This window comes from Oryzias melastigma, linkage group LG17, assembly GCF_002922805.2.
Source record: "Oryzias melastigma strain HK-1 linkage group LG17, ASM292280v2, whole genome shotgun sequence".
Classification (NCBI taxonomy): Eukaryota; Metazoa; Chordata; class Actinopteri; order Beloniformes; family Adrianichthyidae; genus Oryzias; species Oryzias melastigma.
In genome coordinates, this window is record NC_050528.1 from 18,207,816 (window position 1) to 18,221,571 (window position 13,756).

The 13,756-nt window shown below is 36.1% G+C and overlaps 1 protein-coding gene and 1 long non-coding RNA gene across 3 annotated transcripts in view; one reads left to right on the plus strand and one right to left on the minus strand.

Moving 5' to 3' along the window:
• On the minus strand, positions 1–11,874 carry LOC112147606 (endophilin-A2). Of its 2 annotated transcripts, XM_024274124.2 has the most exons (9): positions 11,680–11,874; positions 8,874–8,942; positions 8,540–8,756; positions 6,470–6,603; positions 6,163–6,321; positions 5,431–5,534; positions 3,641–3,777; positions 3,511–3,558; positions 1–1,393 (listed from the first exon to the last, which is right to left on the minus strand). In XM_024274124.2, exons 1-9 carry the CDS (start codon positions 11,722–11,724, stop codon positions 1,206–1,208), a joined length of 1,101 nt encoding a protein of 366 aa, XP_024129892.1. In that variant the 5' UTR covers positions 11,725–11,874; the 3' UTR covers positions 1–1,205. The 2 variants fall into 2 exon arrangements, with proteins under 2 accessions (XP_024129892.1, XP_024129893.1); XM_024274125.2 differs by lacking the exon at positions 3,511–3,558.
• Positions 11,854–13,756, plus strand: part of LOC112147611 — a 20,089-nt gene continuing 18,186 nt past the window's right edge. Inside the window, exon 1 of the long non-coding RNA XR_004949424.1 lies at positions 11,854–11,989. This is a non-coding gene — a long non-coding RNA (uncharacterized LOC112147611). The remainder of the gene's footprint in view (positions 11,990–13,756) is intronic.

Below are 13,756 nucleotides of genomic sequence, written 5' to 3' on the forward strand. Positions count from 1 at the left end.
AAGTTGGCATTTTAGGCGAGAGCACAAAGCCTGACAAGCTCCTCATTCGCCTGTTATAGGCTTAATTGGCACTGAAACCACACATTGTGTGCAGACCTTTCTTGTTTGTAAATTCAGACTACAATCCCTGCAAGGCCGCGTTTCTGGAGGGAGTTTCTGTCTGAAAACGGAGACAGCTTCCAGAACGCCAAGCGCACTTCTTTTTAATTTCCATGCTGCAAATCAGAGCAAACTGAAGGGGGGAAAAAGTAAAAACACAAACAATTCAGCAAAAGCCTTGAAAGACAGAGTGACACTGCCCGCAGCATCAATAGAGCCTGGGAAAAAAACAGGAGTTATAGCTGTTCAATGTGGGGGTGGGTTGAAATCTAAGCCTATATTGCATTTTTTATATAAACAAAACTCGATTATGATCGTGCAGCTCTATGAACTAAAGCAGTACCGTTTTTAAATTATTTAAAAAGGTATTTAAAAAGGTACAAAGACTTAGTTGGAGTACAAAGTGGGATAAATGTAACGTCAAAGTAGTGTTCCCAAGAAATAAAGCTGATATTTTCAAAGTTGGTGGACAGAAACTGTACAGAGTATTTGAAATCCCATAAATTTGGGAGATGCCATCCATAATGGTTTATTATGCAAAATCCAGAAGAAATGAAGGCATTTTGACTCTATTCATGAGCGAGGACAGGTCTGTTGAACAGTACCAGCAGATGGCAGTGGAGGTGTTTTCATTCCCTAAAGGACAGCCTCCTTTGTTTGCTTATAAATAAGACACAACTATCATAGTGAGTAGTTCCAATATAAAAGAGAAAACTTACAGAATAAACAAAAAGTCAAAGTTGAATAGTGTTATATGTAGATGTTTTCCTTTTTCACCTCCAGCTTTGGTTGAGGAGCTGTAGTGTGCAAAGTTGCATGGGTGCAAAAGACTATAAAGACTCAGGACAAGTTAAATGCACCTAAAACATTATGCAATCCCTTTCACTTAATACGCATCCCTTCACAATTAACGTGTTCTTAACTGTAAATGCATTGCAGAACAGTCCCATGTACTCTTGTACTACAAAGACACAAAGATTTGGCCACTTTCTTGCTTTTTTACCCACTTTCATTGCAGTGAAGAAAATAGGATCTATTGGTTGGCATTTTTACATTTCTATCATCCTATTTTTTATTTAGTTTTTGTGATGTTCTCTTTATTCTGTTCAGTATGGCAGGTGCACCATCACTTGGACGTAGTTGGTGGGAAAGTATCCAGATCTTCCTTGTAACTTTCCCTCATACCAGTTCTCATCGATTTGAGAGACCAAGGTGATGATGTCTCCCTCGCGAAAGCCCAGCTCTCCGTCATTCTCCGGCTCGAAGTCGTACATGGCTTTACAGCATGGCTCCGCTGCAGAAAGAGACGGATGTTAGCAGAGACAAAGAGGATGGAACACAGTCCAGATGTTAAAAGAGCTCCTCTGTTACAGTTTAAATTAAAGTCCCACTCCGATCATCTTTTGATCTATTTTAAAAGCGCTCCCGTCTTTTATGATGATTAAGCTGTTTTAAGTAGGATTGTATATTGGTAAGAGACGTATCCCAATATGTCTCACAATACTATTGCTGTACCAGTACCAGACCGAATTTTCTTTTTTTAAGGAGTATGACTTTAAAGAAAACTCTACCTTGATGTTAATATGTATTTCATTGTAATAAAATGGTAAAATACTTTTTTTTCAATGATCACAACATTAAGCACTACAACTGTATTTCATATACAAGTTGTTTTTACCCGCAAACTCATGTTGATTTTCTTTTGGTAAATTAAGAAATTTGTTTTTAAAGCTAACAGTCAACATTGTCCGATTTCCACAACAAAATGTTATTCAGTGTATCCCTGGTGCTATCCTTGGCTTGTTTACATTAAAAATGGGGTCAACTGGACCCCACAAGATAGAACAAGGGTTAGGAAATAAGAATCGAATGAATGTGCTATGATCAATAAGGTTCTAAAAGTTTTATTGAGGACATAAAGTGCAGTTTATTTCCAAATGTTAGTAAATCTAGCTTTTAAATGGTTCTGCAGCCTGAAAGGGGCTTGAAGGGTTGCTTCAGCCCGTTTTGCTGACAGCGTTTTGACGGAGACTCCATGCATGACCCGCTGTGCAGCTGCACGGCTTCACTCGTTCTTATCTGAGCTGCTACGAAGTATCAGAATCCACCTTTCTATACAATACTGGCAGCAATGTGGCACAGAGTTTCAGTTTGGTACCCATTCCAAGTCAAAACAAAGTAATACATGTCTCATAACAACAAAAACAGCCAGGCCAAATGAACATTTAACACACGTTTTGGTCACGGTGTCGAGCTGCTGAAAGAGGCTCAGTGTGCTGCCAACTAGCGGTCAGAGGTATAGGTGGAAAACAAAAAGTAAGACGCTCATAAATAATTACTTAAATATTGTATGGTCAGCACTTTAAATCAATACAAATATCGCCAGATTAAAAAAAAAAAAAATTGCGATATTGCCAAATGGATTTCCCCTTACACCCCTCGTTTTTAGCCAAAATCAAAAAACGCTGTGTGGTTTTCCAGGACATAGTTTCTGCAGATCAGCTGGAGGTGAAAGATGCCAGCTCAGATGAGGAAAACAAAGACGTACATGGATGTATTGGTCTATAAGTAGAAGCATCAGAAACAGAGCAGAGCTTTATGTAGTATCGTCTGTGTCAGCTTCAAGCTTCTTCAAACTGTATTTTTGTATCAGCTCCTGATTAACAATACCTAGAAATACATTTTTAAGCTTTATTTTCTTCAATCATGCAAAAAATGCAACAAGAACATGTTAAAAACACATCGGAGTGGGTCTTTAATTTGATGGCAGTATATAAAAATGCCCTTTTTTCCACCGCGAAATTCCAACACAACGTTGTTTGTGTTATGATCAATACATTTTCCCATAATAGTGTTAATATAGAATCCCTCTGAACATAAAGACCCAATGATAAAAGATGCCAATGAGAATCTCAGAAAAAAAGCTGTTTTGTCAGGATCTTTGAGGTTCAGAGGTTTCAGGAAACAGACTGTAAGATGCATGAAATTCAGAGAAATTAAGTTAGCCGACATTTCCATACATCTGCAGTCTGGTGTCGTTCTTAGCTGGTAAACAGGACACCATGAACACCTTTAAACCCTTTAAAACCGGAGCTTTAGCTCCAGTGTTGACATTTATTTTAAATACAGTTACTCTTCAATCAATGCAGTCAACATGGAGAAGGTAAATCTGTTGAGGAGAAAAGCGCAGCTTTTCTCCTCAACAGATTTACCTTCTTCATGTTGACTGCATTGGTTGAACAGTTACGGTATATCAAAGATCATCTCCGGTGTTAAAGGGTTACACGATGTTAGTAAAAACAGTCAAACACAAAGATCCACCCGTCCATCACTAAAGATGCAACACTGAATGAGAGTGTTAAAATGTGTCTTTATGCAAGTCACACCCAGCCTTCTTCTCTGTCCACTCACTTGGCTTTTTCTTGACAGACGGTCTTTGGAAGGGCGGGGATTTGGCGGCTTTATGTTGCAAAGGGACATACATGTGTCATAAAAAAATGGCAGATCTGCTCGCTTCTAGCACTAAGATGCACAAACTCACCGGCAGAATAACTTGGAGGGTTTATGGCAGCGGGTTGATATCCTCCGTTTGAGTGGTCCTGTTCCGGTCCATAGTCAAAAGACTCCTGTCTTTTTTTGGGCATCTCTCGTTTGGGACGGGACTGAGCATCAGCGACCCTGCACAAAAACGCAAGTTTTACATTATACTGTCAATCTAGACAGTTTGGTGTCAAGTTTCTTAAAATGAATGAATGTCTTTTGGAATGTGTATTCCTTGAAGAAAAAAATAGTCACACGGAATTTATGTAGTTTTCCTCAAAAATAAAGATTTTAAAAAATGATTTTCATTGACAGCAAATTTACTTGAATAATGTTAAGAACCAGCACAGTTACATTTTTGATACACCATAATATAAACTATAGGATAAACAAAACTAATCTATTAGTATTAAAAACACACTTTTATTTTGACGATTCAATATAAAACTTAGGCCAATAAAGAGTCGCTTTTTTTGGCCCCAATCTGATTCTTAGTCGTTTGATTTTGACCATCTAATGATCCAGAGCCCCAATCTGATACTTTTGTAACATGCTGAAAAAATAAACAGACCCAAGTTTTTCACTATTATTCATTTAGTCATCATATGTTATTTATTATTTACACTTAAACAGTGCACCTCTCTCACAGGGAGCATGAAAAATCAAGTAAAATAGCTTTGGGGCGTCAATTTAATGCTTTAATCACAATTAATTACAGACAAAATGGCAAAATAGTTATTTTTTTTAATCACGTGAATCTCATTTTTAATCTAAATTTATTATCCATTATCTGAGTGACACCTGATTTGGTGTCTGGTATCAGAAATTAAAGGCAACACGAAGGCCTGATCGTGTCTGAATGTTACTTAATGTTTTGTGCACCCTGGACTGAGTTGTTTTGGACTGTGTAACTCTATGTATTGTTGTGGGTGTTTTTTTATTTTTTATTTTATTTTTTTAAAGATGCCTAATGAAGTTTGTTGTTGTCTTAGACGCAGCTTCATCTTTACCTTCATTCAAAATACCAAAGTTGCACTTAATGGAGTTTTCTATTCCAATGTTATTCTCATGGAAGGGGAAGTATTACCACACAGTATTCTGATGTGTTTAACGGTAATAAAAAAAAAAATCTGTTCATGATATGCAGGCGAGAGATTTCTACTAAGGTATTTATCTATATTAACCCTTTGGAACCTAGAGGCTAAAACTTTGTTTTTGCCCCCAACGCGGACGCACTGCCCTGCATTACAGCCGTTTGATCGAAGTTTGTCTTACACCTTATTTATATATAAAAAAAGATCACTTTTGTCCCAAAACAACAAATTAATACCATATTCTATCTTTTTTTCCACAAAATATCAGTTACAGAATCTAAAAAAAGTTAAAGTTCCTTTTAGACGATTTATCACGTTGATCTCACAGCTGCACGGCAGTTGCCTGGGGGTGTCCAACGGTTCCAGAGGGTTAAGCTTAAACTATGCAACACAGATCAAGATAATGAGAATCAAGTATGTATCCGATCTCTAATCAGGATAAAGCATCAGATTCTAATCAAGTCCATAATTTCAGATCATGTGACTGGATTGGAACATTTATTTTAGAGGATAAATTTAGAAATGTCTTTTTTAAAGTGCTGCAAAGTGAAAACGACAACCCCTCAAGCGCAGTGAGACAGTTTGAACACTCCCTCACACTGACGGTTTGTTGTCAGATTGTATTACATGCTTGAAAAATGTGCATTTCACCTAAAAAAAAAGCATAATTCTAAAGATGTTTGAAAGAGAAGCAGACCTTTCTTTTAGCCGGCCGTTGAGCTCCTCCAGGATTTGTGAGGCCTGCTGGTGGTACTGAAGCAGAGAGTCCACAAAAGCTGACAGCTGACTCACCTGCTCCACCTAGACACACAAACAACAATAAATCAAGACTAAAATAAAACAGAAACAACTCTGATGCTTTTGTGAATTCTCCTTCTGAAGTAATCTTTTTTTTTTTTTGAACAGTGTTTGCTTTCACCATATCAGTGGGTTGTTTAGCTTCATTCAAATAGCTTTAGATTTGGCACAAAAACAAAACAGGAGCAAGCAGGTTGGACAAGCTCGGCTGCAACTTGCTGTGGAAAATAACCAGCGTGTCAGCTGACGAACAGAAGTATGTTGTGTTGTTGAACAAATGAAGCTACAGACAAAAGACATTTCCAAGATGGGTTAAAGATTGAATCAAGAGAATCCTTCACATTTCTGAGGTCCTTTAGCATCTGCCCTTAAATTCTGACTTTTAGGCATTAATTCATAAGCATAACATGCAGTAGATGTAAATTAGTATTGTTTTTTTAGCAACAGGAATTTCAGGTTTGAACTAACAAACATTCCCCAAAAATAATTTAGTAAAAAATTGTTTCCAATAGTTTAAAATCTGACAAAATGTGACTTTTTCTTTAACTTTTTTTTAAGGAACATGTTTAATCTTTAAAAACACAAAATCCAGTTTCTGTTTGTCGGTTAAAACCCGAGTAGATTGACTCACATCAGTTTCCAGCAGGTTATACATGGAGGTCTCGGCCAGATCCCTGGACTCGTGGAACTTCTCCAGCGCCTGCCTGATCTCCTCATCTGGGATTTTACCTTGACGCTTCTTTTTGTAATCATAGTCGAGACGGCGGCCCTCCAGCTTCTTCAGGTGGTGCTGCGAGTAGTAACGCAAAAAAACATTTGAGCAAGGCCCCTCTCCTCATTTAGGCCACAGATGCAACAAATCTCATGCATGCAGGCATCTTATCTGCTTTGGATCTAAGTTAGTAAAAGTTAAACACTGAGGAGTTGACTGGATCTACCTGAATATCTTTGATATCTTTGTCAGCAACGGCCTGCAGTGGGTCAATAAAGTTCTGCTTCACATCAATGTCCAGAGAGTCCTTGACCTCAGCCATCCTCTTCATCGTTTCTCCAATATCTAACAGAGCTCCACCTGAAGGACACACAGAAAAATGTCTGAAATGTAAACATGGAGTGACATGATTGATGCAGATTTCAATGAGCAAATCTTTACTTAAGTAGTCAGCAGAAAAATAACTGGAGTTCATGGACGTTCTGACTAAAACAGGCTCTCCATTGTCTCAGCTTCTGCATCTTTAGGAGCATTGAGGCAAAATAAGGGAACATTTTTCTATCAAAGCTCCACTTTTTAAAGCTATTTTGAACAACAAACCTGCAAAATCTCTGATAAAATCATTTTTTTAAAAGTATTTTTTTATTAATTCTTTAAAAGAAATGCTATTTAGTTATGATGAGAAACATCCACATTATTGTAGGCATGTTGTTTCAGTTCCCTTTTAGTCCTCCAACAAAAATGCTTCAGGCTCCAACTCTTGTGCAGTTGAGTTCTTCATCTATAATGTTTGTTTAAAAACATTAAAACTGCTAAGTCATTAAGGGTTGAGCCACACAGATGTGAAGCTTCCATGACTTCCCTCTGTTTCTCTTACAAAGTCTCTTCTATTTGCTCTTGTATTACTTCCAGCTCTCCAGTGAGCTTGCACACATCTTTTTCGTACTTTATTCTATTATTTAAACTTGTACAGTAATTCCTATTTATTTCCCTTAATCTAAACTGTGACTCAGAGAGCTTTGCAAAAGAATTTCAATATGTGTCAATGTAAGTACATACATTCATGGCGAATAAAAAAACCACATAGATCTTTACATCAGAAGAAGCATTTAGTGCTGTGTCTGAAAATACTAATCTTGCACAATAAATTGGACATTTATTGCAACATCCGCCTGTGTCGTACAAGTATCGCAAAAGACGCATTAAATGTTCATATTTAAACACATGAAAAAACAATCTTATGGCAGCTTGAAGTATTTACCAACCCACTCCAATAAAAAGTCGTGTTTTTGGTGTTTTTAGCATCTTTTTGTGGGATTTTTCTCATAACGGAGGACATTTATAATGAAAATTAAGCTTGAAATTGCATTTCTCAGATTTTCTTTATTTAAACTGTTGCAAATCAGGAACAGAGAAAAAAAGTTGCCATTTGAAAAAGCTTGTGGCAGTGACGTAACAACTACAACGGCAGGTCACAAGTTCCGTGCTCTGCTCCATTCTGCTGCTGCATCCACTTTTTGATCCATGTACGTCTTAGTTTTCCTCGTCTGAGCGGTTTTACAATAGATAAAAAGATGATGAGAGCGGGACTTCAATGAATAAAATAAAGCCCTCTACACCTGTTGGACCCCTTTATGGTTGACTAATGGAGAGGAGCCCTTTTGTTAGATCCCCGCCGACTTTGGAAACACCAGGGAAATGAGGACACACAACTTTTTAATCAAATGCAAAGATAAAAACATAGATTTTCCATATCTGCCATTTTCTGTTCAGGGTCACAGGAGCCTACCCAGCCACTGTAGAGCAAAGGTGGGGTACACTCTCGACATTTCACAGAGCCACAAAGAGAGTCAACCACACACACTCACATTCACACTTAAAGGACAAACAAGAGTCATCAATCAACCGATGAAGAATGTTTCTGGAAAGCAGGAGGAAGCTGGAGTCCCCTAACAAAACCCACACATGCACGGAGAACATGGAAACTCCACACAGAAAAGACCCAGCTGAGATTTAAACCACAGCCCTCTCACTAACCACTAACTGTGCAGCCTCAGCTGGATTTGAAGAATGTGTGGAAAAAAACTCCTGCCAGGAAACTTTGCATAAAACAGTTGAAGCTTTTCCACAGATGAACCAGTATATTTGAAAAATACTTTTAAAAGAACACAGGCTATGATACAATGCAAATAAACCACTTAACCCTATATGCAAGTACTTGTGTTATTTGAAAATAATAATTCACTGTTAATTCTTGGTGAAAGAGGTATTCCAAACTGCTGTGTGAAATTCTTACCAAAGTTGGTATCATCTCCCATATCGCGACCATATTTTGACATGGCTTCTCCCAGAAGGCCCTCGGGCTGCGGGTAGCCCGGACTATTCACCTGGCCTCGAATTTTGGACACGGTGTTGAGCATGGTGAGCTTAGCCCTTGTTGCTGGATTGGGCTGGAGATATTCTGTTGTTTTACTGATGACCTCCAGCATAGCTTTGCTGGTGATGTCAGCTTTCTGTTGATACACGGTACAAGACAACATTTTACAAATGTGTCGAATAACTCAAAAGGGGGAGGAAAAATACACAACATGAAAGGCATTACTTGAACTAGCTTAGAAGCTCGTACATACCCTTTCAAGTTCCTTGAAATCTTCATCGAGTTTGGTTCCCTCTGCACCTCCAACTTTCTCATTTATCATCTTCAAACAAATATAAAGAGTGATTAAAACATTGCTTGACAGTTAGAGTGAGGTTTACTTTAAGTTTTGTTGACATAAACGCTACAAAAACACGTCAAGTCTCTTAAAAAGTAACAGTAGGTATGTTATGGTGTTCAAACGTCAATTTAGAAATAATAGTCATGCATGATCTACTCTACACAGACCCACAAAGGAATATTTGTGTCTTACAACACAATATACAGGAAACACTTACATCCGTAAAGATCAAGTAGACGGTAAATATGTAAACAGAGAGGAAGTTTTAATATCTGATCTTATCAGTCTCAATTTCAGACCTTAATACCTTGCTATACTGACACAGGTTATTAGAAAATGCACAGCTTGAACAAAAGTTTTGCTTTTTAGTTCCATCCATATGTAACAGTGTCCACCAAAGTAGCTTTCAAATATTCAAATTAAAGTACTTGATCTCTTTTGTTTCTGTATTTGTGGTTTCTTTTGTATGAATTAACTTAAACTGTAACGACCACTCGAGTCAGAAACAAAACAACACATTAACTGACCTTCAATCTGCACCTCCTATGGTTTTGTCTGCATTTATGAACACATCCTTTTTGATCAATACTTAAAACACAGGGGTAACTAACGTCACTTTAAGATTATCTACTTGTGGGCCAAAAGTCACAAGTGTGATATTTTACAATGACATGACTAATACAACTGTTTCTGGTCTTTCTAATGAGGGTGTGTTCATTTTAAGATCATATCTGATAACCGTGTGGCTTAATATGCAAATATGGTGCTGCATTTTCAAGTTTACTCAAGGGTCCAAATAAAAAAAATGAAGATTATATTGCTTTTTTCCATTTATTTTGAACAGCTATCAAGAAACAGCAGCGCTAAAAGAAAAAATATATATTATTCTTTTAATTTTTTATTATTTATTTTATTATGTTTTTAGTTTGTCATTTTATGTATTTGACTGTTTTCTTTTAAGTCATTTCACAAATTATTTTTTTAAAATATTCTTAAGTGGTGTCCGAACACAAGGTTGTTTTAAGCCATGTTCCCTTCTTTCTTCATTGACAGAGCTATAAATTTGGTAGCTTGGGCTGTAAAAAGTTAGATTTAAATAATTACTGGGTAAGCTCTATTTTTTATTGTTAAACAGGAACCAACTTTCACACAGCTGATTACTCAGTTTTATGCCATATTTTTCCACTTAAAACTGGATTGGCAATTTAACAATGTTAGGAAAATGGAAAAAGTCAAGGCTGCTAACAGCAACACTATACTTTAGGTTTTAAAAAACATGCATTAAAAAAATTAAGATTTATGATAAAAATGCTTTATTGAGCCTTTGATTCTATGGAACAACTTTATTTAAAGCAACTTCCTCTTTTTTTTTTTTGGCCAACATTAGATTTTCCGTTTTTTATTATTAACCTAATAAAGTTATGCATTTGTCTGGCTAATATTACTTTTTGGAACAGTTTTAAAGGCAAATACGTTTTAGTGTTAAGGTTAATAATGTTAGTTGGGAAAATTATGCTCATGTAAATTATGAATGTAAATTTAATCTGTTCTGTATATTTGGCAGTCATTCCCAGACCTACGAGAGAAAAAAAATATCTTGATTTTAAGTCCTGAGGTTTTTTTATTTAATGACTGTGCACAATGGCAAAAGTTTTGCAAAACACAAATGAAATCAATTCTCTCCTTGCACTTAAATTTTTTTTAAATCAATGGATTAATAACTTTACATATTTATTTATCGAAATAATCATTTTTCCTATTATAGAAGATGGAAATGTACTTTTTTATAAGACTCTCCCATAAGGCGCTCAATCGAACCAGTTTGGTGGTTATGCCAAACTAGTCTGCATGTTTATTGGAGCCATAAATAAAACTGCTAATTAAACAGCAAAGCCTAACAATAGGTAAAAACATATTTTGACATTGTTTTAACATGGCTAGAATTCTTTTGTACACATACACACCCAGTGGTGATGGAACAGTGACTTCATTTTTATGACAGTGCGTTCAGTCACATGTTATAAAAACTCATTATTACACAGCATCAAAACCCTACGAACTTTAGGATTCGCCATTTTATAATAAAATAAAATAAAATAAAATAAAAAATAAAAAACTAGCATATACTTGTCACCAAGATTTAAGAAAAAATATATTTAAAAATAATATGTTTAAATGGAAACCTAAGACATAAAATGTTATTTTTAAGCTACATTTTAATACATTTAAACAAAAATATAAATAGAAATTTTAAAAAGAAAGTGCTAACCATAAACTAAGAATTTAGTGACTTCTGTATCAAAAGACAAAATATAAAAATACTTTATAAAAGTAAATTTGAAAAAAAAAAACTATATATACATTAAGAAACTGACAGTAATTACTTTTAAACAAAACAAGCTTAACCCACGTCTACTTTGGTAAACTCAAAGATTCAAACCACCGCTAACTTAGTTCAAGTCAGAAACTAGCATTAGCTTAACTCAAGAGTTAACGCCAACGATACACAAAACGGGAACATATTTTCAAGTTGTTTACTTTCCCTATTACCAAAAAAATACGATAAATCTTATTGAATAACACAATATAACCCAAGAAAATCGAATTTGGAGCGTCTCTGATAACTTTAACGACTTGTTTGAAGCTAGCTTAAAAGTCAAAAGAATGCTAACGCGCTATCATCAGGTGTTGATTCGTAAACAAAAACGTCCAGTTTTACCTGAGTTGCTTTGTTAATTTGCTTCCGTAATCCAGCGACGGACATCTTGTACCGTCAAGTGTTTCAACCCGATCTAAAGTGGAGGAAAAATCCGTGCCAAACAGATGGTGAGAAGTGTCAGAACTCCGAGGCGCTCCAGTCGTTCGTCTCAAGACTTTGTACTGTGGATGAGGAGGAACCTGCAGGGCGAACAGTTTCCTGATCCTCGGTGGTGGGAGGGTCCGTCCGGTCCGGTCCGGCTGGATGGAAAACAGCTCAAAAACAAGAGCGAGACTCCCTGTGGATCAATTCCTGAACTTTTCTGTTAAAGGTGCGTTAAAATGACCCTCATACGGATTACGTGAAAGTGGGTTTCAAAGTAATTTACATGACTTCTGTATTACTTTTTAAAATGAGATCCGCTTCTATAAAATTAGGTTTTTAGTGTTTTTAACATACTTTTGTGGTATTTTTCCTCATGATTGAGAGCATAAATGGAGAAAATTGAGCTCAATGTGTAATTTCTATAATAATGGGTATTTGTATTTACATTTTTGTGAATTTGGAGCAGACAAAACAATGCCAGCCTGTAGCAGTGACGTAGAAGCTACAATTAGCATACTCGTCTTTGTTTTCCTTTATTTTGAACTAGAACACGACTAGCTTCAATATTGCTCAGCAATTTAGCTGCATTTCTAATATTGAGTCAGGTGAGGGGCTGTAAGCTAGCAGGAGAGAGTTTTGAAACTTTGGGATGATGGGAAATAAGAGTAGGCTTACTGTGTCAGCGGTCCAGCCACAACTCAGGTTATGTCTGAATTACCACCCTTATCAGCATCTACTGGAAAACTATATAGTGCAGGACTATCTAGTGCCCTGGGTTTTAAAAGAAATTCGGACACCATCTCACTTTTTTTTAAGCTTTCTTATACAGGAAGTATTGATGAAAGTGAGAATCTAATTAATACAAGGATTTTACGCCTATTTATGACTCACTGTGTTCGGATGATGAAAATGTTGATGGTTTATTTAAAAAAATTGCAGTTAAACAGATTTTTTGTGCAAAAATAGAATGCGTGTGGTCTATATTTGCCAGTGTGGTGAGAATAGATGCATATTGGTTTTTCTCCAAGTCTTCTGGGAAATTTCTAGGGTACTCAATTCTAAGATTGTAGAAATCGCAAACACAATATATAGTGAGTAGTGAAGGAATTTGGCCATAGCATCACAGGCACATTTCAATGAACTTCTGCCACAGCAGAAACTTTGTTCTTGAAAACAACACAGATTTTTGGATTTTGGCTAAACATGGAATAATCATATTTGAAAGATTACTGCGAAGCACTTTTACAATAGATTAAGAGATGATCGGATTGTTATGACACATGTGACAGTAGAGTAGAGCATAAAATCTACTTCCCTCTCCCCGGCCACTTCCTCCAGCTTCTCAGGGGGGACTCTGAGGCATTCCCAGGCCAGCCGTGTTAAAGAGTTATGTGGTTTAATAGCGAGCTCTTATAAATTTAGGATCAATGTTTTGAAGTAAAAACATCTAAATCCTTAGCTTTTGTCCTTAAAATGAAAACTGTAGGCTTTTTCTTTGAAAAACAAATTAAAACTAAACAGAGAAAATGAATCAGAAAGATTAAAACAAAATTAAAACAGGTTAAAATTACCACACTTGTAAGTCTACAACAAGGCAGACACAGAAATTCAATTAAATTGTTTGCATCTATAAAGCCTGTAATTTAAATCTATTTGTATGTATATGTAAAAACAAAGCTTTTAGTGATTACAAGCAGAAAACTCAACTGTTTGTGGCACATATGTAACTATTGCTTTAACTATTACTCTTGGGGAGCTGATCTCTTGATAAGCACGTTTTTGAACATATAACAAGTAAACATGTAATCAAAATTAATTAGTAATGCCTTCCAGTATTTTGTTACAACAAAAAATACTGTGTTCCTGCAGTAAATTACTTTTGTAATGAGTTACTCCCAGCATGGGTTGGAACAGGGCATATTTTTGTAAATAGAAAAAGAAAGTACTATTCTTTCTCAATTCTGAGATGAACTGTTTAGAGAACTGGTTTTTA

What these genes read in the sequence shown, in the direction of transcription:
- LOC112147606 (XM_024274124.2), bottom strand. Translation starts at nt 11,724, where the DNA reads ATGTCCGTCGCTGGATTACGGAAGCAAATTAACAAAGCAACTCAG. An exon ending in ATTTCAAGGAACTTGAAAGG is followed by an intron (nt 8,757 to 8,873) that starts GTATGTACGAGC and finishes GTGTATCAACAG; the next exon opens with AAAGCTGACATCACCAGCAA. An exon ending in CCCTCCAAGTTATTCTGCCG is followed by an intron (nt 3,559 to 3,640) that starts GTGAGTTTGTGC and finishes TGCAACATAAAG; the next exon opens with CCGCCAAATCCCCGCCCTTC.